This window comes from Kogia breviceps, chromosome 3, assembly GCF_026419965.1.
Source record: "Kogia breviceps isolate mKogBre1 chromosome 3, mKogBre1 haplotype 1, whole genome shotgun sequence".
NCBI classification, from domain to species: domain Eukaryota; kingdom Metazoa; phylum Chordata; class Mammalia; order Artiodactyla; family Physeteridae; genus Kogia; species Kogia breviceps.
In genome coordinates, this window is record NC_081312.1 from 8,467,975 (window position 1) to 8,494,080 (window position 26,106).

General features: G+C 43.5%; 1 protein-coding gene across 7 annotated transcripts in view; it reads right to left on the reverse strand.

Annotated features, from left to right (window-relative positions):
• The window catches only part of AK7 (adenylate kinase 7), a 54,237-nt gene extending 28,131 nt beyond the window's left edge, over positions 1 to 26,106 (reverse strand). For 5 of the 7 annotated variants that reach the window (XM_067027806.1, XM_067027804.1, XM_067027808.1 and 2 more), the window contains exons 1-6: positions 25,893 to 26,106; positions 22,688 to 22,876; positions 19,572 to 19,680; positions 12,460 to 12,554; positions 7,920 to 8,030; positions 3,050 to 3,130 (exon numbers count right to left, since the gene is read on the reverse strand). In XM_067027806.1, the coding sequence (XP_066883907.1) occupies positions 3,050 to 3,130; positions 7,920 to 8,030; positions 12,460 to 12,554; positions 19,572 to 19,680; positions 22,688 to 22,876; positions 25,893 to 25,997 (690 nt within the window). In that variant the 5' untranslated portion in view covers positions 25,998 to 26,106. The remainder of the gene's footprint in view (positions 1 to 3,049; positions 3,131 to 7,919; positions 8,031 to 12,459; positions 12,555 to 19,571; positions 19,681 to 22,687; positions 22,877 to 25,892) is intronic. The other 2 variants (XM_067027810.1, XM_067027809.1) reach the window with 1 other exon arrangement.

Consider the following 26,106-nt stretch of genomic DNA (forward strand, 5'->3'; position numbering starts at 1 on the left):
TCTAGAGGACTTGGGGATCTTGTGATGGATGAGAAAGAGGAAGGAGTTGGGTTCTGATTGGTGCAGCTGGGTGGAAGGTGGTCCAATTTCCTGAGGTGGGGCCCTGGAGGAGCTGCAGGTATGGGGATGATTGTCGATATAGTTTGGATTTGTGAAACATCCAAGTTGAGGTGATGGATCTGCAGAGTGAGAACTAAGGAGAGGGAGTCCCGCTGGAGACTGATGTTTGAGAGTCATTGGCACCAGTAGTGGGATTGAACAGCCCAACCCAGGGAAAGAGTGTAGATGGAGGAGACAAGAGGGTCCCGGGCAGAGGCTTGGAAGTCTAGCATCCGGTGGTCAGGTAGGTAAAAGGTAGCTGAGCATGGGCAAAGAGAAAGAGCTTTCTTTATCTCATCCTCTTCAGCTGTCATATCTCTTGTATTAAAAAACCAACCAGCCAACACTTTCCTGACACTTCTTTTTCTAGCTCCTGCCTTCTTTTTCTTCCCCATTTTACAGTAAAATCTCTCAGAATGCTTCTCTATTCTCACCATCTCCACATCCTCTCTTCGTGCTCCCTCTTGAACCTACTCATATCAGGCTTTTGTTCTACCCAACTCCAAAAATATCCAGGTCAATCCTCTGGTCTCATCTTACTTGATTATCTGCGGTGTGTGACATGGTTGGTCATTATTTCGTTTTAGAAACACTTCTTTCACGTGTCTTTTTCCACACTCCCCTCTTGGTTCACTGGGAACTCCTCCTGAGCTGCCTTTCCCGACTCCCTCCCATATCCTTGTAAACCTCCAAATATAGGAGTGCCCCAAGACTCAGTCCTCAGACCTCTTCTCTTCTCCATACTCATTCTCTAGGTGATGTCATCCAGTCTTACGGTTTTAAATTCCACCCATATGCTGATGGTTTCCAAGGTTATAACTAGTCCTGACTACCTCCATAATCTCCAAACACAACTCCCACCTTCCAGTGCAACATCCAACTCCCTCCCTGCTGAGTATCGACACTTGGATGTCAGCCATCTCAAACTCAACGTGTCTAAGCTGAGCTCCTGAACTTCCCATTGATTGCATACCTTGCCCTAATCTGTCCCTTCCCAGTTTTCCCCATCTCAGTAAACAGCAGCTCCCTACTTCCGGTTACTTGCACGAAAGTCCTTAAAGTCATCTTTTACTTCCTTTCTGTCACCCTTACATCCAAGCTTTGAACCAATCCCATTGGCTTCATCTTCAAAACATCCCAAAGCCCAACAATCTTCAGTATCTCCACCATTTCCACCCAGGTCTTAGGCACTACCCTGCTCTTGCCCCCCTACAGTACATTCTCAACTCAGCAGAAGAACGGCGTTATCCTTGAAAACTTAAGACAGATTAGGCCACTTCTATGCTCAAAATAGTCTGTTTCCCAACCCACTCAGGATAAAAGCCCAAACCCTCACAATGGGCTACAAAGCTGGGATCCACCGGGCTCCTCCATCCCCTCTTTGACTCCATCTCCCACCATCCTCCAGCACTTTCCGCCACATTGGTCTTCTTGCTGCTCCCTAGCCCAGCCAGCACGTTTCTGCCTTGGTTCTGTGCACCTGCAATGCCCACTGCCTTTTCCCCAGGAAGCCACTTAGCTGCCTCCCCATTGCCTTTCACTGTCCGCTCAAATGCCACATCATTAGAAAGGCCTTCCTCACATGAAAAGATGCTCAACTAATTACTAGAGAAATGCACATCAAAACTACAATGAGGTACCACCTCACACTGGTCAGAATGGCCATCACGAAGAAGTCTACATATAACAAATGCTGGAGAGGGTGTGGAGGAAAGGAAACCCTCCTACACTGTTGGTGGGATTGTAAGTTGGTGCAGCCATTATGGAGAACAGTATGGAGGTTCCTCAAAAAACTAAAAATAGAGTTGCCGTATGATCCAGCAATCCTGGGCATCTACCCAGACAAAACTATTACTCAAAAAGATACATGCACCCTTATGTTTATAGCAACACTATTCACAATAACCACGACATGGAAACAACCTAAATGTCCATCGATAGATGAATGAATAAAGATGTGCAACATATATACAATGGAATACTACTCAGACATAAAAAAGAATGAAACAATGCCATTTGCAGCAACATGGATGGACCTAGAGATGATCATACTAAGTGAAGTAAGTCGGAAAGAGAAAGACAAATACCATATGATATCACTTATATATGGAACCTAAAACACGACACAGATGAAGTTATCTACGAAACAGAAACAGACTCACAGACATAGAGAACAGACTTGTAGTTGCCAAGGGAGAGGAGGGATGTGGGAGGAATGGAGTGGGAGTTTGGGATTAGCAGGTGCAAACTATTATATGCAGAATGGATAAACAACAAGGTCCTACCGTATAGCACAGGAAACAAGATTCAATATCTGGTGATTAACCATAATGGAAAAGAATATGAAAAAGAATATCTATATATACATATATATATTTATATATATCTCTGAATCACTGTGCTGTACAGCAGTAAGTAATGCAACATTGTAAATCAACTATACTACAGTAAAATAAATATAAAAATAAAATAAAGTAAAGAAAGAAAGGCCTTCCTCAACCATCATATAAAGACATAACCCCCAACCCTAGCCCCATATGTTCTATCTACCTTTCTCCGCTTCATTGTTTTCCAGATTATTTTTCAACATCTGAAATACTCTGTTAACTGGCTAACTTGTTTATTATCTATCGCTCTTCTTCTCTACCCACTAGAATGTAAGCTCCACAAGGGCAGGGACTTTATTATGTTGTGTTCCCAGTATCTACAATGGTTTCTGGTACATGGTTGGCACTGGATCAACATTTGTCTCATGAATGAAAGGAGATCCATTTGTTTCTTTATTATTCTGAGAGTGGGAAATACAAGAAAAAGAGGTAGTTATGTTGGATATCCATATTTTCCTCAACTTTCCGCTATTAAACGGGCCTAGCCAGTATATAACCTTCGAATTGTGTAACCTTCGTGTAAAACACTTTTAAAAAAAGTTATAGTCACGGAAAAGTCATACCTTAAAGAAAGCATGTAAGATGCCTCCTTCCATTCCATACTGAAGTCCAGCAGCAACTACGTAAGTGGCAAATTTTCTGACCTATTAGATAAAATACAAGAAAAAAGCTAAATATATTATTATGAACCACGTTGGATCAGATTATTTTTAGTGATTATTTTAAATGAGCACTTCAGTAAGTCTCATCACCTCTTTCAAGCTCCTAATGTACTGTTTAGGACAAAAAGAGTATCTCTTGAGGCTTCCCTGGTGGCGCAGTGGTTGGGAGTCCGCCTGCCGATGCAGGGGACGCGGGTTCGTGCCCCGGTCCGGGAAGATCCCACATGCCGCGGAGCGGCTGGGCCCGTGAGCCATGGCTGCTGCGCCTGCGCGTCCGGAGCCTGTGCTCCGCAACGGGAGAGGCCACAACAGTGAGAGGCCCACGTACCACAAAAAAAAAAAAAAAAAGAGTATCTCTTAAAAGATACTCAAGGTGGGGAACTCAACCCCACTGACCACTATTAAAATGTAATTGGGGGGCTTCCCTGGTGGCGCAGTGGTTGAGAATCCGCCTGCCGATGCAGGAGACACGGGTTCGTGCCCTGGTCCGGGAAGATCCCACATGCCGCGGAGCAACTAAGCCCGTGAGCCATGGACGCTAGGCCTGCGCGTCCGGAGCCTGTGCTCCGCAACGGGAGAGGCCACAACAGTGAGAGGCCCGCATACCGCAAAAAAAAAAAAAAAAAAAAAAATGTAATTGGGATTCAATTAAATGAAAGACAGAGTTTATTATTTGTGAAGACTTACCACCTTTAAGTGCTATGCCGGGCACCTAAAGGCAAAGGAAGATGTAAAAATCAGTCCTTCCATGATGGTCTTTAATTACCTAGTAGGGGAGGGGGACATACATAAAACCAAGGAATTTGGTGATGGGCCTTAATATGAGGATATTAATAGACGTGAAGTTCCCTTCATCCAGGAGGAGTAATTTAGGGGCTGGGAGAATTTGCCTCAATACTCAACTATTTTTTACTGTCATCAAGGTACTAGCAGCTACACTGTGTAGAAACAGGCTTTTTGGCATGTTGAAAAGCTTAAGGCAGAGGTAATACTTAGGGATACCTGGGCACTGATTCTCTTCCTCTGATGCTCTCCACTCTCATAATCCAATTATCACGTGGCTTTGATGATGTTTAACTTAACAATCCAGAGAGACTCATGCAATGGTTGGTGCAATTTTTTCTGTATTGCTAATGTGAGGTCCAAGTATAAAATGTGCAATGACCAACAGATATCTGTTTAGGTTCCATTAAACATTTGACTCATGAGCCGTCCCTCTTGAGATTTTTAATCTTTGGTTAATTACATTGGAGATTTAACCTACCCGAGAGAGTGTGATTTGTGAGCATATGTGTGTTCTGACTGGCCTCTTCTTGCTAATTCATCATCCAATTAGAACGCTGTAGCTGGTGTCAGAAGTAGAATTATCAATACAGAGACCCTCCATCACCACTGTGATTTGATTTGGGAAGGTTGGATGTTGGCAACTTGAAGAGACAATCATGAACTGAGGATGGAACCCAAGTAGAGACCAGAAAATCCCCCCTCACACACACCCTCATCCCTGATATGAGAAAACTGGGGTCTCTGAGTGAGCTTTTTTTTTTTTTTTTTGCGGTACGCAGGCCTCTAACTGTTGTGGCCTCTCCCATCGCGGAGCACAGGCTCCGGACGTGCAGGCTCAGTGGTCATGGCTCACGGGCCCAGCCGCTCCGCGGCACGTGGGATCTTCCCGGACCGGGGCACGAACCCGTGTCCCCTGCATTGGCAGGCGGACTCCCAACCACTGCGCCACCAGGGAAGCCCTCTGAGTGAGCTTTTTGAGGAGGAACCATATCACCATAATTGACCTACATTCCCGTACATCTGGACGAGTGGATAAGAGAGGCAAGGACAAGGTGACCCAGTCCCTTGGCTTTTCCTACCTGTCCTAGGGAAAGTGATAAGTGAAAATGCCCCAAAGGATTTAAAAAGCCTATGAACTTGCCTCAAAAACTAACCTGGTCCGCCTTCTTGTGTTTATAATATAGCATGTAAATATAAATGTGATTACTGCAGATGTGCTGAGAGTTGATGAACACTGGACAACCAGCCCCAGGAGTGCAGAGGCCACGTCTCTTTTGTTCATGGCTGTGAGGCCAGCTCTTAGCCACAGTGCCTGTTACATAGCAAGATCTTAACGGGTATGAGTAAAATGATTCCTTCCAAGGTTCTACCTATTTGATGAAAAACACTAGGTTACAGAGGGGTTATTAAGATGACCAAGTTGGCCAGATCAACCTTATCTTATTAATTGTTCAGAAAAGAGTGATTAGGAAAGCTTGGGATTAAAAAAATAATTTTTGAAATTAAATTTTGATCGTATAATTTAGAGCATGGGACATATTTAATGTTTTTATGATAAAAAAGATATTAAGATGACACTATTTAATGTTATTTATTTATTTATTTAGGCTGTGCCACACAGTTTGTGGGATCTTAGTTCCCAGAACAGGGATCGAACCCATGGCCCCTGCAATGGAAGCGCAGAGTCCTAACCACTGGACTACCAGGGAATTCCCTATTTCTCCATTTTAGACTATCATTCACATCTATTATTTTTGCATGTGTGATCATGCCTTCTCAATCAGTGAATTTGAAACAAATGATCAAGAAATCATGAATTTTCTATTTGGGGCAATGTTCAAAGTTTAATAAAATAATATAGTTGTAGGATTCGGAGTTGGAAGAAATTTAGATTTTCTAGTCTAACCCCTTTATTTTACTTATTTAACTCCAAAAGTTGAATGACTTGGCTAAGGTCATAAGTTAATGGGTAGAAAAAGGACTAGAATGCCTAACCCCATGTTTTTTCCCTCAAATATTTTATACTCACAGTGTTTGTATTGCCAAGTAAAAAAATAAATATATATTTTTTTTAAGTATTGAATTTTTTTTTTTTTTTTTTTTTTTTTGTGGTACGCGGACCTCTCACTGCTGTGGTCTCTCCTGCTGCGGCGCACAGGCTCTAGACGCGCAGGCTCAGTAGTTGTGGCTCATGGGCCCAGCTGCTCCGTGGCATGTGGGATCTTCCCGGACCGGAGCACGAACCCGTGTCCCCTGCATCGGCAAGCGGACTCTCAACCACTGCGCCACCAGGGAAGCCCGAATTTTTTTAAAATTAATTAATTTATTTATTTATGGCTGTGTTGGGTCTTCGTTTCTGTGCGAGGGCTGTCTGGCTCTAGTTGCGGGAAGCCGGGGCCACTCTTCATCGCGGTGCGCGGGCCTCTCACTGTTTAGGCCTTTCTTGTTGCGGAGCACAGGCTCCAGACGCGCAGGCTCAGTAATTGTGGCTCACGGGCCCAGGTGCTCCGCGGCATGTGGGATCCTCCCAGACCAGGGCTCGAAACCAGGGTCCTCTGCATTGGCAGGCAGACTCTCAACCACTGCGCCACCAGGGAAGCCCCCAAACTTTTTTAAAATAAAATAAAAACATTTACTAGTAGGACAGAATTTAAGGACCAAGTTCCTACTGTAATATCCTCTGAGACCACTAGGTGTCATCTTAGAACTATCATTACAATATCACTACCGTAGGTCTTCCGATAATGGGAAAAATGCAGTGGAGGGAGCCTTTAGAGGTTTAAGGGTTCTGTACAAATTCTACCTAAGTTAAATGAGGAGGAGGATGATAGCACTTAATTCACAGAATTGTGAGGATTACATATGAGATATAGGAGGATTACATGAGGTACTGTAAGTAATACATGTGGCGCAGTGCCTGGTACATGGTAAGCAAGCCCTCAATAAGTTTTAGTTGTTACTACTTATCACCAGGGCATTCCTGTCATCTACTTTGATAAAATATAAGAGAAATAAAACAATTTTGTAATATATGGATTTCAAAATGATAACTTTTGCTGCAACAGAAGGCTAATAAGCTATTCTTTTTGTTTACGTGAACTTCCCAGCTAGAGGTCTGTCAGTAATCAGTGACATGGATGTGTCAGGATCAACTCTACGGAATGATGGAGTTTTGGAGTCAGGACAAAATAAGAACAAAACCCACAGGCTTTGGTATCTGATGGATCCAGGTTTGAATCCCACCTCTGCTCTTTCCCACAGTGTCTGCATTTGTGAAATGGGAATAATTATGTATGTACACGAGACAGTTGTTGTAAGGAGTAGATCAGACGAGGCTAAGAAGTGCTCAGCAAATCCTAGCTATGCGACCTTGAGCGAGTTACTTAACCTCTGGAAGTTTCCGTCTCCTTGTTTGTAAGATGAGGTTTATTTTTATTTATTTATTTTGGCTGCTCGGCTTGCGGGATTTTAGTTCCCTGACCAGGGATTGAACCCCGGGCCCTCAGCAGTGAAAGCGCTGAGTCCTAATCACTGGACCAGCAGGGAATTCCCTGTAAGAGGAGGTTTATATGCACTTTTCAGAGTTGCTGTAAGAAACTAATGAGATAGAGTCTGGAAGAAGGGAAAATGTGGTTCCCTCTTCTGCATTCCTGCTCTCAGTTATTTGCCTCTTCTGGACCAAGGGACTCTTTGGACCTACAGACCCCTTAGGACGTGAGGGATTGAGCTCTGCTGGGGACTCCATACAAGGCTTCCATCTTAGGGGGCTAGAACAGAACGCGTGGCAGGATCTGGGGCAGTGCCTCTTGGGGGAGCCTGAAGCTTGGAGCTCTGTGGGTGTAAGGACGTGGGAACTAAATACAGAGGTGGGGAGCGAGCTGACATGATACACATAGAGTATGTGGAACAGTCCTGACCATGTGCATTGTAAGCTTCTTCCAAAAGAGCTTTTCTTACCCTAAAAGTTCTACTACTCGAGACTTACCTTTTTCCCAAACTTGAGAACCATTTTTTCAGCATTTATGTGGTCCAGAAAATTAGGATGGTGCTTTCTTCTTCGATAATCCTCTTCAGTAAATGGAATCTCAGAATCATCCTATGAGAGAAAAAAGGCCAGACTCCACGTGTTAGAGCTATGGAAACTGCTAAGCCCACAGATGCTAGGGAGCCTATTTTCCCTTAAGTTCAAAGAAAGCATTCTAAAAACTACTGCTTATTTTTATAGTGATTTAATTTTCTTGAAAATGCTTTAGCTAGCCAGAGTCTATCATTTAAACTTAATTTAAACAAAATAAAAAATTTAAATGTCTTCTTTTATTTTGTAGAGACAGTGACATGTTGTCACTGTGATTCCATAAAGGCATTAAAAAACCCATTTCTTAATAGTCCTTGTGATGTGTGTAGTTTCTTTTTTTTTAATGTGTCTTTTAAAAAATGTTTTTAGTTCTCTTATTTATTTATTTATAATTAATTTATTAATTTAATTAATTTATTTTTGGCTGTGTTGGGTCTTCCTTGCTGCGTGCGAGCTTTCTCTAGTTGCGGCGAGCAGGGGCTACTCTTCGTTGCGGTGCGCGGGCTTCTCATTGCGGTGGCTTCTCTTGTTGCAGAGCACGGGCTCTAGGTGCTCCGGCTTCAGTAATTGTGGCGCACGGGCTTAGCTGCTCCACGGCATGTGGGATCTTCATGAACCAGGGTTCGATTCCGTGTCCCCTGCACTGGCAGGCGGATTCTTAACCACTGCGCCACCAGGGAAGCCCTCATTTTTAAAGTCTAAATTATGTGTGTTTTTTCTCTTTTCCACACGGCCTCTTTCCCTCAATTTCATCCCACGTTAATGAGAATGTACCATGTCCAAGTTTCCGCCTCAGGCTTTAAAAACTGGCTTCATTGGATAAGATATCAGTTTGCCCTAAGAATCAGGAAAGAAAGAGAAAAATATTTCCCTATACTGAGCTGTACATCAGTCAGTCTCTCCACACCGCACCCTGCTGCACACTCCTCCCATGGAAGGACAAGTAAATAAAAACTTCCTGGAGAATCAAAGGCAGAAACTGAGATCCATGATACAGAGTGATTTCCCCCCAATCCATCCAGATTTAGAGGTCCTATTTGGAGTAGGATTTCTAAAATATACAGTCCAATCAGGAGCCTTTCAATCACATCACATTGGTATAAGTCAAATAACCAGCCCAGAACATCTGAGTCCAGGGCTTACACGAAATTAATCAGAGAGGCAGGAGAAACACCAGGATGAAGACCCTGAGGTAGAACAGTCATTGCAGATTTGAGAAATGGGAAGAAGGGTTGAAATAACTGGAAAGCTGGGAATTGGTAGAGGAGGAGGTAGGTAATGCCAGGGGACTTCCCTGGTGGTGCAGTGGTTAAGACTCCACGCTCCCAATGCAGGGGGCCTGGGTTCGATCCCTGGTCAGGGAACTAGATTCCCTCATGCCGCAACTAAAGATCCCACGTGCCGCAACTAAGACCCAGCACAGCCAAATAAATAAATAAATATTTAAAATAAAAACCTTTAAAAAAAAAAAAAGGGTAGGCCATGTCAGGTTGCCAGGGTTTGTGGACCATGTGAGGGAGTTTAGATTCATTCTAGGAGCATAGAAGGGTCTTAAGCATTTTAAGCAGGACTATAACACAATCTGAATTATATTATATTTTATTTATTTATTTGGCTGCGTTGGGTCTTTCTCTGGTTGTGGTGAGCGGGGGCTACTCTTCGCTGCGGTGCGTGGGCCTCTCCCTGTGGTGGCTTCTCCCGTTGTGGAGCACGGCCTCCAGGCATGCGGGCTTCGGTAGTTGCGGTGCGTGGGCCTAGTCACTCCGTGGCATGTGGGATCTGCCCGGACCAGGGAAAGAACCCGTGTCCCCTGATTTGGCAGGCAGACTCTTAACCACTGCGCCACCAGGGAAATCCCTGAATTATATTTTAACAAGATCACTTAAGCTGTTTGTTGGAGATTGGACTGGAAGGAGGCAATGGCTCATTTGAATTAATTAGGATTTTTTTCCCCTGGAGCTGGGGATAGAGACTTCCTTCCCCGGGTCTCGTGGGAAGCGTGGACACCTGAACAAATCAGGACTCTGACGGGAAGACAGGAGGATGGCTGTTTGACCGGAAAACAGCAGCATCTACACCAACGTAGTATTCACTTTTCTCTTCTGAGCTGCATTACGAAGTCATGACTTTTCACAAGCTCAACTGATTTCAGTGAACCATAAAGTATCAGTCAGGGTCCTAGCATGAAAGAAATAGCACACTCAACGTGGGTAATTTGAGGAGGGTTTAATAATAGGACTATTTACAAAGATGTGGGCAGGTATAGGGAAATCACATGCCCTGGAGTCAGTAACAGGGTGCTCTGTACCACTCGAAGGTCCCAGGGTATAGAGGGCACAAGTGATAATTAGGACCTGGAGGTGAGCAGCGTGGAGAGGGCTGCCTGCCAGGAGCAGTGACTTTGGTTGAAGGGCTCAGCCGGACAGTAGCAACTGGGCAGAAAGGAGTTGGAGGGATAATACCGTGACCTCACTCTTCTCATTTTCCCCATCCTTCACTGGCGCTTCCCACTGGCCAAACCCAATGGGAAGCAGAGGGCGAGGTTGCTTGCTGATCTAGACTGTCAGGTCAGGACTGGGTGATCGTCTCTGCCTCTAGAAGTGGGTTCATGATCCCAGGTCTGGCCAATCAGAGCTCTACATTTCCCTGGCCACAGTGACTGGTTTAGGGTTTGGCCCGTGACCTCAGACCTGGAAAAACAGCATATTCCAGTGCTGGATTGGGACATGGTCAAAATGGAAAAGACAATCCAAGTTCTAGGGATGGAAGCCTGGGAGCTCCTGGGGGCCAGAAGGAGGGGACAGCTTCCCTGAGAATGAAGCCTACTCAGAGAGGAAAAGAAGCAGTTGAATAGAGAAAAAGAGTCGGTTAGTTCTGAGAACGCTTTTTAAGCCTCTAGATCCAGCTGTGCCTGAAGTCCATTATTGGACTTACCAGTTATATGAGTCAATAAATCCCCATTTTGCTTAAGTCAGTGCAAGTTAGTTTATAACTGAAGGAGTGGTGACGGTCAATCAGGCCAGCAAAATGATCAGCCAGTCAAATGACCAATGATTGTTTTGTAGCAGACACTTTACTAGACTCTTTGAGGGATAGAACTTCAACAGGAAGAAAATGACTGGCCTGCTCCTTGAGATGATAGCAGCCAAATGGAGTCGGGGAGAGAGCTTTATAAGAAAAGGACAGGAAACCTCTGGTCCCTGCCCTTAAAGACCTTCCGGTCCACTGAGGGAGAGATAATTAAACAAACAAATGGCCTTTGACACAATACGTATGATAAATCCCTAAATATTTCCTTGTTATAAATAATGTATTCCATTGAGTCTAACATGTGCATTTTTTTTTTCACATTTTAACATCTCTGAAATTGGAATGTGTCTTGTCATCAATGGTTTATCACAATGTACTCAGCCAAGAAGCATCCGTGCTGTCCTCGCTGGAGCCTGGGTCACCTTCGGGTCACCTTGAGCACATACTGTCGTCTTTAAACTGAGTTAGGTACTATGCATGTTAGTCTAATTTCCTTTTACGATGTCTTTAAAAAGATTATAGTGTGACTCAGCACTGAGATGAAAAGGTAGTTCACAGGCACAGAGGCACTGGGGCAGAGAAGCAAATGGCAATCTGGTCTCAGGGGAGAAAATAAGCAATACTAGAAGAATGACTCTGAATCCATATTTTTTGCAAAATAATAACCATGAGCTTTATAGGAAACTACCTAGAGATAAATGACATGACTCAGGTTTTGTACTAAGTTACTGTGTGAAAACAGACAGAATGCGGGTGTGATTCAGAGAAACTGGACTCAGAGTTTGAAGAAGTTTGGGTAATACGATAGTCACCGCATTTTGCTTATATTTTTCCTTTTAATGTATGCACAGGAATGTATATGACAAAGATATAGGTCTAAATAAGTCTAAAAGAGAGGGCTTTCAATACATTTAAAATAAAAAGTGATAAGCATTGTTATACTTGACTAGGCGGCATTTTCTTTTTTTTTCTAAGGGGCACGTAAAACAATGTGGTCCCTTAGAATGGAGTGTTCTTGGAGCCTGTGAACTCTGCAGAGTGCTTATTACGGGGTAGGGTTCAGGAGTGTAAGACTACACCATCCACTGTAGAAAGTTCTTGCGTGCAGATTACAAGGAATCGGGGGTGAAATGTTGCATAAAAGAAAAGCCAGGGGCTTCCCTGGTGGCGCAGTGGTTGAGAATCCGCCTGCCGATGCAGGGGACACGGGTTCGTGCCCCGGTCTGGGAAGATCCCACGTGCCGCGGAGCGGCTGGGCCCGTGAGCCATGGCCGCTGAGCCTGCGCGTCCGGAGCCTGTGCTCCGCAACGGGAGAGGCCACAGCAGTGAGAGGCCCGCGTACCGCAAAAAAAAAAAAATAAATAAAATAAAATAAAATAAAATAAAATAAAATAAAAAGAAAAGCCAACACATTACTTACTGGGTCCAGGGGTTTGGACCGCGCCCAGGTCATCACCGTGGACACTAAAATAAACACCTTCCGCTTTTCGAAATGGCTGATTTCTTCATTCAGGGCTGTAGGGCCAAAAAGCGGAGCAGTTACTTGGATCCATTTAGAACGTGATTTAAAATCATGTGTACTTTTAATTACCAGCGGGATTTGAAGTGACTCCTCTTTCGAGGAGTGGCTTTAACACCCGGGGGGCATCCCCTCTGATGCTTCACTGCCCCCTCCCCATCTTTGTCCCTGGCTGCCCCCCTCCAGCCACCCGACCTCTTCGGAGCCCAGCTCAAATCTTCAGCCCCTTCCTATTTCCTGGCCTGCAGCGGTGTGCTTTCACTTTTGGGGAGGCCTTGCGATACTGATAATAGCTGACACGGATGGGAACAGTTCATGGGCTTTATCAAATTCTCACCATCAGGGGACAGATACTCTCATCTCTGTTTCTACCTGCTAAGGGAGCAGAGGAACAGTTTGCTCAGGATCACGGAGTGAGGTGGTGGCGTAGAGTCTGGTCCAGGAAGCCGGGCTGCCCGGCCTGTGGTCTCCCCATTATGCACCCCCTCCAGTTGCATGGAGAATGGAATGGGAGACCCCAAATCAGAAAGCAAGGCCCTCTTTTTTTTTTAACCATTAAAAAAAGTTAAAGTATAGCTAATTTACAATGTTGTGTTAGCTTCAGGTGTACAGAAGAGTGATTCAGTTATATCTATCTACATCTATATCTAATATATTCTTTTTCACATTCTTTTCCATTATAGGTTATTACAAGACCTTGAATATAGTTACCTGTGCCATACAGTAAATCCTTGTTATCTAGTTTATATATATATAACTATATATATAACTATATATATATATATGTATGTATGTATATACATTAATCCCAAACTCCTAATTTATCTCCTTACCTTCCCCCCTCTGGTAACCATAAGTTTGTTTTCTATGTCTGTGAGCCTATTTCCAGTTTGTAAATAAGTTCAGTTACATGATTTTTTTCCATTCCACATATAAGTGATATCATGTGATGTTTGTGTTTCTGTGTCTGGCTTACTTCACTTAGTATGATCATCTCTAGGTCCCTCCATGTTGCTGCAAATGGCAGTGTTTCATTCTTTTTTATGGGCAAGGCCCTCTCATGATTTCACTTAAAGCAGTGCTATTTAGCTTAAGTGCTTGCAGAAGGAAGGAGTAATTCCCTCCCCCTCCGTTGCCCCTGGCTGGGGGAGAGCAGCTTATGCGCTGGGGGCTGGGGGCTGTGTGTGGAGGGAGGGCTTTGGTAACGCCCGGACGCTTGGTTACGGACCATCTGTAGAGATGGGAATTTAGAAGAGTGGTGGCCTGGACCTGGGAGTGTTTGGTTTCCAAAGGGTTTGTCATTCGCCAGGAGGGCTCCTCACACATTTAAGCATTGAATCTCCTTGAATACTTTCTGGCATGTGATTCCACTAAAATATTTTTCATAATGTATAATTTTCCAGGAAAAAAAAAAAAACTAAAGTGAGATGTACTTAAATTGTCAGAGGATCTAAGCGACACAGTAGTCATGGTAAATTTTAGGCTCATGAGCTGATTTCTCGAACAACAAGGAAAACAATAAATACGGATATCCTGAATCTAATAAACTCAATGATTCCAACCGTAAGGTCAGAAAGTATTATTGAATTAAGTCTAGGAACACTATGTCCACAGACCTACTAGAGAATGGACTTGAGGACACGGGGAGGGGGAAGGGTAAGCTGGGACAAAGTGAGAGAGTGGCATGGACATATATACACTACCAAATGTAAAATAGATAGCTAGTGGGAAGCAGCTGCATAGCACAGGGAGATCAGCTCGGTGCTTTGTGACCACCTAGAGGGGTGGGATAGGGAGGGTGGGAGGGAGGGAGATGCAAGAGGGAGGAGATATGGGGGTATGTGTATACGTATAGCTGGTTCACTTTGTTATAAAGCAGAAACTAACACACCATTGTAAAGCAATTATACTCGAGTAAAGATTTAAAAAAAGAAAAAAAGAACACTATGTCCACATATTAATCCCAATCAAATATTAATTTTACTTTCTATTTTTATTCTATTAACAAAAATCGCCTCTTCAATTTAATTTTGTTCTTTTACGCTTCCTGCTCTGTTGTGCCTCAGATTGGCCTATTTTATGAATGCTTGGCACACTTAGAGGTCTTCTAACTGGGTTATCCTCTTTTATTTGTGATCATTTTAATGGGTCTAAAATGATCTGCTCGTTCACTTGTGAACGAGCAGCACATTTTATCCATATATACAAATGTTTTCTTGCATTTCTTATACTTCATTTCTTTCTCCAGTTTTGCCTTCCTTTGATAGTATCTGTGAAAGGCATGGTAGAAGAATTCTTTTATATTAAAATACTTGAAAATAGTGTTATAAAACGTCATTAAGAAGTAATACATATCCACTGTAAAAACAAAAACAGAAAACTCCCCAAATCTCAGAAAGTACATGAGGTAAACTGATAAAGTTCCCTCTAGTATAGCCCCACCCACTCCATGTCCTCTCCACTCACCCAGTCCCCCATGACCGACCAAGGGCTATACTTTCTTACAGACACAAACACTTTGTATCTCAAAAAAGAGGTAACACATTTAAAATTTTTTCACCAGAGGTAACACATTTAAAATTTTTTCACCAGATAGAGAATAAAAGCGTCTTAATTATTTAAAGCTCTTTAGTAGAATGAAGAAGAAAGCAATATAGAACTTACTCTACATTTTGTTTTTGTTTTTTTTGCGGTATGCGGGCCTCTCCCTTTGCAGAGCACAGGCTCCGGACGCGCAGGCTCAGCGGCCATGGCTCACGGGCCCAGCCGCTCTGCGGCATGTGGGATCCTCCCGGACCGGGGCACAAACCCGTGTCCCCTGCATCGGCAGGCAGACTCTCAACCACTGCGCCATTGCGCCACCAGGGAAGCCCCATACCCTACATTTTAAAGCTCACGAAAGGAAATGCAGTATCAAAGTTTGAGAGCTACTATGTTCCCTTGATGATTAGTGGGAGAGATCCTATTAGGTGTTGAAGCTCATCTGTCACAGCAGGAACTCAGTGGTTAATGTCTAAAGTTCATAATCAGAGGACATCAGTGAAGGCATTTTTGTGTATTAAAAGGAACAAGTGGGTTAAATGAGGTTCCTTTTGAACAGTAGAGATGGGATGGAAAAGAAATGCAGGGAATTGTTGCTTTTTATTCTAAATCCTACTGTGCTTTTAAACTTTCAAAACATGTCCAGGTTTTATTTCAGAAAAAAAATTAAAATGTAAAGAAAATTGTGAGTATACATTATATAGAAAAAAATCAATTTCCAAAGACCAGCACAAAATAAGAACTCAATAAACATTAGGTCTGATTATTATTTTAGGTGGTGAAATTGTCTTAGAAAGTGCAGTTACACATCATCTGTAAATATTTGCAAAGGGATAAAAATGTGGAGAGTAGGCGTTTAAAAAGCTCTGTTCCAAAGGATGACACATTGTTCATGTTATTGATTTATCTCTTACTGAATGAAACTTAGGCCCACAGGGATAAATGAGAAGTCAAACATTCTAAGCTCCTGAGGACTCCAGCACATCCGCAGAGAGTACTTTTTCATCATGATTTCTCTGAATATGGTACAGACATTACTGAGGCTTCATTCCATTTCTCTGAACATGAGCCAAAATATAGCTTTGATACTGGTCTTATTCAGGGGTTGGCAATGTACCGCCTGTTTCTGTAAATAAAGTTTTATTGGAACCCAGCCCATTCATTTACATAGTGTCTATAGTTGCATTCTTGCTACAACAGCAGAGGAGTTGGCTTGAAAAGCTAAACATATTTACTTTCTGGCCTTTAACAGAAAAAGTTTGCTGACGCCTGAACTAATCTGCCAAAACCCAACATATTGAAGTGTAAAAAATACTGCAAAGTAAGGTGCTTGTGTCTTTTTGGCTGTCCTCCTAGCCTAGAATGGCAATTCAAATAAGCTGATTTGCTCTCTCCTTTGATCCAGACTTAATAAGGAGATGAATCACAAAGCACCAAATTGCTAAACATCATCTTGTCCCTTAGAGTTCATTACCTTTTTCAAAGCATTTAAAATATGAAAGTGTTCTCTGTGACCCTTCCTGACCCTTGCTATTGGGGAACACTTGTTGAACTGAATCACATCCTCACAGTTAGAAATAATTCCTCTTCTCCTGGGGTTTCCCTGGTGGCACAGTGGTTAAGAATCCGCCTGCCAATGCAGGGGACACGGGTTCGAGCCCTGGTCTGGGAAGATCCCACATGCCGTGGAGCCACTAAGCCCGTGCGCCACAACTACTGAACCTGCATTCTAGAGCCCGCGAGCCACAACTACTGAGGCTGCACGCCACAACTACTGAAGCCTGTGTGCCTAGAGCCCATGCTCTGCAACAAGAGAAGCCACTGCGATGAGAAGCCCGCGCACCGCAAGGAAGAGCAGCCCCCTCTCGCTGCAACTAGAGAAAAGCCCCTGTGCAGCAACAAAGACCTAACACAGCCAAAAATTTAAAAAATGAAAAAGAAATAATTCCTCTCCTCCTAAAGTCACATCCATCTTGTGATACCTTTTGTGTCAACATGCCATTCTCTGCCCTGCAAGAAAGTTTCTCCTGAGTCCCTTAGCTCTCTTGTGGGCCTACAAGAGCCTTGAGGGTATCATTTTTTAAAAATTTGTCTTTGTATCTTCCTAATACGTTCAACCCCACCTCCTTAAGCCATGCCTGTGGAATGAATAAAGATTGAATTTTGAAAGTTAATGTTTCATTTCTTTTAATGATTAAAAATATTCTATTCTACGGACACATAAATCAATGGAACAGAATAGAGAGCCCAGAAATAAACCCATGAACTTATGGTCAGTTAATCTATGACAAAGGAGGCAAGAAAAGACAGTCTCTTCAATAAATGGTGCTGGGAAAACTGGACAGCTACATGTAAAAGAATGAAATTAGAACATTCTCTGACATCATATACAAAAATTAACTCAAAATGGATTAAAGACCTAAATGTAAGACCAGAAACCATAAAACTCCTAGAGGAAAACATAGGCAGAACACTCTTTGACATAAATTGTAGCAATATTTTTTTGGATCTCTCTCCTAAAGCAAAGGAAATAAAAGCAAAAATAAGCAAATGGGACCTAATTAAATTTAAAAGCTCTTGCACAACAAAGGAAAACACTGACAAAATGAAAAGACAACCTACTGAATGGGAGAAAGTATTTGCAAATGATATAAATGATAAGGGGTTAATATCCAACATATATAAACAGCTCATACAAACCAACATCAAAAAAACAAACAACCCAGATTAAAAAATGGGCAGAAGAACTGAGGTTGGCAACTGAGGTTGCCAACTTCTTTCCAAAGAAGACATACAGATGGCCAACAGGCACAGGAAAAGCTGCTCAACATGGCTAATCATCAGGGAAAGGCAAATCAAACCCACAGTGAGATACCATCTCACAACTGTCAGAATGGCCATCACCAAAAAGACAACAAATAACAAGTGTTGGCGAGGATGTGGAGAAAAGGGAAGCCTCATGCACTGTTGGTGGGAATGTACATTGGTGCAGCCACTGTGGAAAACAGTATGGTGGTTTCTCAAAAAAACAAAACCAGAACTACCATATGACCCAGCAACTCCACTCTTGGGTCTATATCTAAAAAAAGGAAAACACGAATTCCAAAAGATACATGCACCCCAATGTTCCTAGCAGCATTATTTATAATTGGCAAGCTATGGAAGCAAGCTAAGGTCCATCAGCAGGTGAATGGATACAGAAAAACTGGTGGATATATATACAATGGAATACTACTCAGCTATAAAAAGGAATGAAATGTTGCCATTTGCAACAACATGGATGGACATACTATGCTAAGTAAAATAAGTCAGACAGAGAAGGATAAATACTGTATGATATCACTTATATATGGAATCTAAAAAATACAACAAACTAGTGAATATAACAAAAAAGAAGCAGGCTCACAGATATAGAGAACAACCTAGTGGTTACCAGTGGGGAGAGGGAAGGGGGAGGGGCTTTGTGGGGTAGAGGATTAAGAGGTACAAACTATTAGGTATAAAATAAGCTACAAGGATATGACATGCAACACAGGGAACAGGCAGTATTTTATAATAACTATAAACGGAGTATAACCTTTAAACATTTTGAATCACTGTATTGTATACCTATAACTTATAATATCGTATATTAACTCTATTTCAATTTTAAAAATTCTATTCTTCGGAAGCTCCTGTTGCTAAATTAATTAAACAAGGAAGCCATTAGATTGAGGTGGTCCCGATAGCTTGGCAGCCTAAATAAGCAAACCCAAACCTAAGAACAGCTAATCACCAACAGTCAAGTAGGCTCTCCCAAATAAGGGAAACACTTAAGTTACAGCCAGTCAAATAACTGCTTTTCTCTATAAAAGTTTTGTCCCTAGCTGCTGTTGGTGGAGCTCCTAACCCCTTCCAACATGAATCGGATTGTTTTGTTTTGTTTTTTAAATCCGTGCCACGTGGCTTGCAGGGATCTTAGTTCCTAGACCACGGATAGAACCGAGGTCCTCCGCTGTGAAAAGCTCAGAGTACTAACCACTGGACCAGCAGGGAATTCCCAATATGAATTGATTTTTGTTCACATAAACTCTTCTTTCTTAATATATAATAAGAAACACTGTCAAATGCAGTAAACATCAACTTTATTTTTATGTATTTATTTATTTTGGCCACCCTGCACATTATGTGGGATGTGGGATCTTATTTCCCCAACCAGGGATGGAACCCATGCCCCCTGCACTGGAAGCACAAAGTCCTAACCACTGGAGCACCAGGGAAGTCCCTCACATAAACTCTTAAATCTTTTCATATGCCTCCATTTATCTTTTAATGCTATCCACAGGCATATCCACTAGTCTGATTTCACTTCCTGTTTTAGGTGAATTTCAGATCAGTTCTTCCACGGTCCTAATTTGCCTAGTGTTCCTGAGATGACTCTTAGGTAAAGTAAAAAGTCCCCTCCCTGGAGATCAAGGGTGTGTCTCACTGACCAGAGACTGCCCAGATGGCTTCCTCCACTTGCTGGGGGTTCTCAGTGATGTTGTAGATGATAACATCACACTCCAGCAGGTGCACGAGAAGGTCTTCTCGAGAGATAGCCTGAAAAAGAAAGTTGACAGTCATTTGTTGCAAGAAGCTAACAAAGTAACCTTAATATTTAGATGGGAAGGACAATTTCCAAATGAGATATGTTGCCTGGATAGTCCCACAGGCAACATTTGCAGAAGGATTTTTTTATTTAAAATGAAATTTCGGCTCTCTTCTGTGTGTAGTTTTTAAGTAACAAAGTTTATGAAAATAGCCCGGAACAGATGAATAAGAAAATTGCATAATGATCTTAGGTACTATTTTTGCATGCTGTTTAAACCCCGATTCAGGAGGAAAGAATTAGAACACACTGGAAGAGAAAATGTGTGAGGCATTTAAAACAAACTCAAGCTCTATGCAAGTTTCTTTGAGCAACTATAGATCATGAATCACTCAGAAGTGCTGATAAGTGATTAATGTGGATTATTTCAGAATCCTCAAAATGGCATTAATCTGGTTTCATTCGAGATATAAGTTACCTTATTATAGTTGACAGCAGGGAGTATTTTTGAAAAACAGAAACTTTTAATGGTTAAAAATACCAAGTTCTTATATGAGATGAAAGTAACTTTGGTGATCGTTGTGTCCGAAGGAAAACGCGCCCACTTGGTAAATCATGATTGGAATGACTGAGGATGAAACAGGCATGTTTTCAAGGGAATGGCCATCCTGACCAGATGTTGAGTGGCCATGATTGTGCATTCATTCGTTCCCCCAATAAATATTTGTGGGCCCTGATTTTCACCCCAAGGGGAAAGGCAAAATAAATAATGTATGATTGTTGATACTACAGATTAGCGTGTGTGTGTGTGTGTGTGTGTGTGTGTGTGTGTGTGTGTGTGTGTGTGTTTTCCAGTCTATAGTGGGAAGCCAAGAGCCCACAGCAATACCAGGCTTGCAGCTGTGGTGGGGGCAAGTGCATGATGAATGGTATAAAGGACACTCTTGGTTGTCTACAAACATCCACCTCCTTTTCTTCTTTCCCAACAGAACCCCAATTTTGTTCAGACACGCCCCTTCTCAGCCTGTGGGAAATTAACTCCACCTTCTAGCTTAAGGGATGGGCCTTACTGATGTCAGGGTAAGTGGTTGGTTCAGGAATCAGCAAGTGACTCAACTCAAGACACTGCGATTCAAGGAGATACCTGTGGGGTGCTGCTGGAATGTTCATCCTCCTTTTTCTGAGAACTTCTGGAAGTTCTCTTCATCAGAGTGTTGCTGCGTTTGTGTTCAAAGCCCTGGAATGTTGCCGCCTTGCTGCCAACCTGAGGATGAAGTCACCCCCAGAGGAAGACAGAGCCCAGGAAAGGGCGGGAAAAGGAGCTGCAGCCCCGGGATCACGCCAGGCCTGAAGCAGATGCTTCCTTGAGACCACCAGCCACATAAGCTGATGAATTCCTTATTGATTACTGATTTGCATTGCCTTTTTTTTCCCTATTACTTGCAGCCCCAAATAGCCTAAAACTGATAACAGACAGCAAGGCCCTTAATGCAAATTAGGGCAGAGTAGTTTTGTAGAGGAGTGTGAGAGACTTCATTCGGGGTAAATTGATATAGAAGTGCTGCAGGACATCTGGGGGAGTGGACTAGGAAGCAGCTGGATGTGCAGGTCGGTCAACAGGGCTGGAGAAGGATTTGAAAGGCATTGGCTTGTACAGGGAAGCTGAAGCTATAGGACTGAATAAGATTTAGAAAGGATGCGTATTAGGAGAAGGGAGGGAGCTCTGAGAAAAACTGCATTTAAAGGGAAGGAGTGGCTGCGTAAGGGCAGCCTGCCAGCTGCTGCTGCTGGGAAGCAGGGAAGAGAGAGGCCCTTGGTAATGAGGGGCTGGCTGGTGACAATGGCCAGGGCACCTCCTGTGAAGGGGTGGGGGCTGGAGAGTGCAGGAGTGAGGTCCGAAAAGGTGGCTGAGCCCTCTCTCAAGTTCAGTGGTGGCAGGGGCCAGGGGCAAAGCAAGAGGCAGGGAGGCCAAAGTAAGAGTGTGTGTGTGTGTGTGTGTGTGTGTGTGTGTGTGTGTGTGTGTTTCCAGCGAGAAAGATGCGGGCATACGTAGAGGTGGAAAGAAAGAAGCCAGTGGCGAGTGAAGATCCAGAAGAGGGTAGAAGGGGGTAAGTGGGGAAGAAAGTTCCCAAAGATGGTAGGAGGGGACTCATTCATTCATTGATGAATACTTACTGAGGGCCAGTGCTGTCCGTCACCGTGCGAGGATACACATGAGAATAAATGGGGTGCTGTCTCTACTCTCAAGGAACAGATAGTAATAGTGTGACCCACAATAGACAGATAATAACAATGGAGTGAGAAAAGTGTAAGAATCTAGGCAGGTAGAGAGCTCAGAATCTAAACTGGGAGTGGGGAATCATGGAGGGCTTCCTGGAGGAGAAGACAGCCCGAGGTAAATCGTGAAGGATGAATAGGGCTGGCTGGGGGAGGCAAGAGGGAAGGCTATCCCAGGGCACAGCATGTGCAAAGCTGTCTCCTAGGATCTAGAGAGCTGTAGGCGGGGTGACGGGAGGAATTAGGCTGGGAGGGTCACCCTTCTTGCAGGTATTTAAGTCCTTGGATGAGGACTGTGTAGAATTTGTCATGTGAAGGCAGCAGTATTTCTCAGTAAGACAGCAATATAATGGTGTTATCCTTGAGTGGCTTATTACCAAAGGAGATGTCTCCTTCACAGATTGCGCTGGCCGTGGCCCAGAGCCATGTTGGGGTGATGCAGGGCAGAATACATTGTAAATACAGGGCAGAGAACTTTGTGAGTCTTAAAGTCCAAATGAGATCCATACTTTCTAAGAATATCTCATTTAAGTTCTCTGCTGCAGGCAAGACTTGAAAGGGGAGAGACAAGGGTTGTTAATTTCCATCCCGGGAGGAAGACCTGCCCTCACCTCTCCCCTCAACTTCCCCACCGTCTCACGTGGGCAGGAGAGAGGAGACAGGAGCAAATACATTGGCAGGGCATCGGAGCAGGGGGTGGCCCTCCCCTTCGCCCCCTCTCAGCAGTCCCTCTGGACTTACATAGTAGGTCTCCACGGCAAAGCTGGGGCAGGGGGTTTCGAGCGTGGAAAGCGTGCCCACGATCTGGAACGTGCCTTCCTTCAGGTTGTCTGAGGAGGCTTCCGGCACCGCCGATTTATCTTCATCGTGCTCTTCCTCCTCGTCGGTAATTTCTTCAAGTGAAGCCCCGACAACAGAGTTCGAAAGAAACTGCAAGCAAACAGGAATTTCCTGAATACTAAGAACAACGGAGAGTAAGGCCAGTCAATGAATGATGATTCTAAAACCTGACCCTTACTGGAGGCTTGCTAGTGGGGCCGCTCATGCTTTGGACACCGGTGTCTCGTTGAAATTGGTTTAATTCCCACAACGACACAGTGAAGTGTCTATTCACTATTATGACTCCCCATTTCATAAGCGAGGAGCTCGAACTCGGAGAGCTGAAAAGCTCGTTAAGGGTATTATCCTTCCCTAGCCCCAGGCAGAGCTGGGCTAAATTCATGATGGTTGTTTTGTCTAACAGATCGGTAGAAATGTAATGAGATCAGCTCAGGTAACTGAAATTTGCTAGTAGCCACATTAACAAAAGGAGAAAAAAACAGGTGAAGTTAACTTAGGTAAAGTTTAAATTTTTAAAAATTTAGGTAACTTTTTTTCTAACTCAATATATCCAAAACATTATCAGTTTAACATGTCATCAATATAAACATTATTGAGATATTATATATTGTTTTCTTTTTCCACAGTAAGTGTTTGAAATTTGATGTGCATTTTACACTTACAGTGCATCTCCATTTGGACTAGACACTTTTAAACGTTCCACAGCCACATGGGACCAGTGGCTATGAATAATGAAATAGAATGAGGTTGGCAAAGTTTCTTTTTTTTGTTTTACAAAAGCTGTCTTTGTGAGTTGTTTATGCAATGTTCATGGTTTTCATATATAGATAGAAATAATTTTAATTTATATATTAGACATATAATGTATAGTTTAAGCATGTGTAAATAATCATGACGATATCACCCCTTGGGAGTAAAAACACAACAGAATGCCCCACCCCCTTTATTTTGATTAAAAACACAGTCCAAGTTAATAGACAAGGTGTCAGGTTCAATCTCTTATTGGAATCTATTTTTCCCAAGTATGCCATATATATTTTCATTTACCTCTCAAACACACATATTCAATTTTACTATCCTGTTTCACAGATGAGGAGATTGAGGCCCAGCAATAAGTAATTTGCCCAAGATCGCATAGGCAGGGAGGAGTGAAGTTGGACCTTCTGATATGACACCCACGGCTGCACAGGTACCCCGCCCTGACACACTACCCAGAGACCAGGGGAGAAGGGGCTGTGGTAGCATTGGCCAGCTGGGCCTGAGGACAAGAGACATGGTTTCCACATTTTTTTAGATGTTTTATATTTCTTTTTTTTTTTTTTTTTTTTCGGTATGCGGGCCTCTCACTGTTGTGGCCTCTCCCGTTGCGGAGCACAGGCTCCGGACGCAGGCCTAGCGGCCATGGCTCACGGGCTTAGTTGCTCCGCGGCATGTGGGATGTTCCCGGACCAGGGCACGAACCCGTGTCTCCTACATCGGCAGGCGGATTCTCAACCAGTGCGCCACCAGGGAAGCCCTGATGCTTTATATTTCTACTCCCATATTGCTTAGTGCAGACAATAGCAATTACTTGGAATTTGAGAAAGTCAAGTCCTGGTTTGTTAAGGAATAACTGGAAATTCTGTTACTGATAAGCTTTGGAAAAAATCTCTACCAACGAAAAGTTTTATTGTAAAAATAGTATGTCGTAAAAAATAATCAGAGATCAAAAGGGGATAAAGTAAAAAGTTAAATTCTTTTCCCTCCCTCTCTCCTAATTTCAATCACGTCACGTCACATCCCTTTTTAAGTACTCCAATGGCTATCAATGGATTTAGAACATAAACCAAATTCCTGACCAAAGCCCCACAAGATCTGGGCCTTTGGGCTTGACTCTGCCTTGTTAATTTACACGATAAATATCGATGAACTGCTGACCACGTGTGAGGCACTGTTTAGTTGCTGAGCTGGGCCACATTTTGACTTTCACGGCCCCTTTCCTCCAAAAGTATATTAAAAATGATATTTTATGACTGTATATCTATAATGACACACTATCTTTGACTCTAAAATTTAATTTGCTTCCTTCCTATTTTAAGAGAAATTATAACATTTGTGTGGGCCCCAAAGCCACATGGGTCCTGGGCACGGTGCCTGCTGTCCCCTGGAGTCCCTGGTTCACTGCACCCTCACCACTCTGTCCTCTGCAACCTTTGCCCTTGCCGTGCCCTCTGGAAACTATTTCCTCGGGCTGGACCCTCATCTTGTGTGTGTCAGATTAGATGTCAACTTTCAAGAGAGCTCCTTCATGCAACTCTATTTAAAGCAGCTGCTCTCTTCCCCCAGTCCACCTCTTCTATTCTCTTTCCTTCAGAGTACTTATCACCTATTGAAATATCTTGTTTATTCTAGTAATTATTTATTGTCTGTCTCCTTCCAGAGGGGCAGGGTCTTCAAAGGTCAAAACCTTTTTTGGTCTTACTTACTGTGCCAGCCTTTTAGTAGGAGCTCATGAATGAGTGACTCCCATCCTCCAGAGGTGATAACGGTTTAAGTGTCTTGTGTATCCTTTGAGACGTTTTCTGTATTTAGGTTGTCTATCTATCTATCTATCTATCTATCTATCTATCTATCTATCTATCTATCTATCTATCTTTTCTATATTTGTATCTATCTTTTTGAAAGACACAGGTAAGTTCATACTACTCCTGTCTTTTTTAATGCTTTGTTATTGCATTTAGGTTTGGACTTCTTTTTCCGTCAGTTGCCTGATTCAGACGAGTTGGCGGGAATGGAAAGAGAACCCGGTTAGGAGGTCGGAGACCTGGCCCTATGTCCAGGTCCTGCCCCCAACTCGCTAAGTGATCTTGGGCAAGCCCATTTCTGCCTCGAAGCCTCAGTTTCCTCTTATGAACAGGGGAGGAACCCCGGCTGGAACGGAGATCTCCAAACACCTGGGCTTCCAGGTGGGGCGCTTGTCTAGCCTGGTGCAGACTGGGGAGCAGGGGGCATTGGCCGCGCCCAGGACGAGGGAGGGTCCCTTAGGGGAGGCCCTGATAGCGCCCGGTGGTGCAGGCCCTCTCTGGGTTCGGGGGCTGGGGTTCTGCTGTGATCCACCGCCACTCACCTTCCCGATGTTTCTGCTGCTGTATGAGTCCAGCAGGTTTATAAACACCCTCTGGATCCGGATAACTTTCTCCGTCCGGGTAACGACTTCCTCTTCTTCAGCCATGGAGGGAGCCTCGCTGGTTGCTAAGGGGAAAGCGTCCTTTCGGTTGCCAAGGAATGAGGCCAGGCGGCCCTCCGGGGTTGGGGCTAGGGCGCGGGGCGGGGCGTTCCCG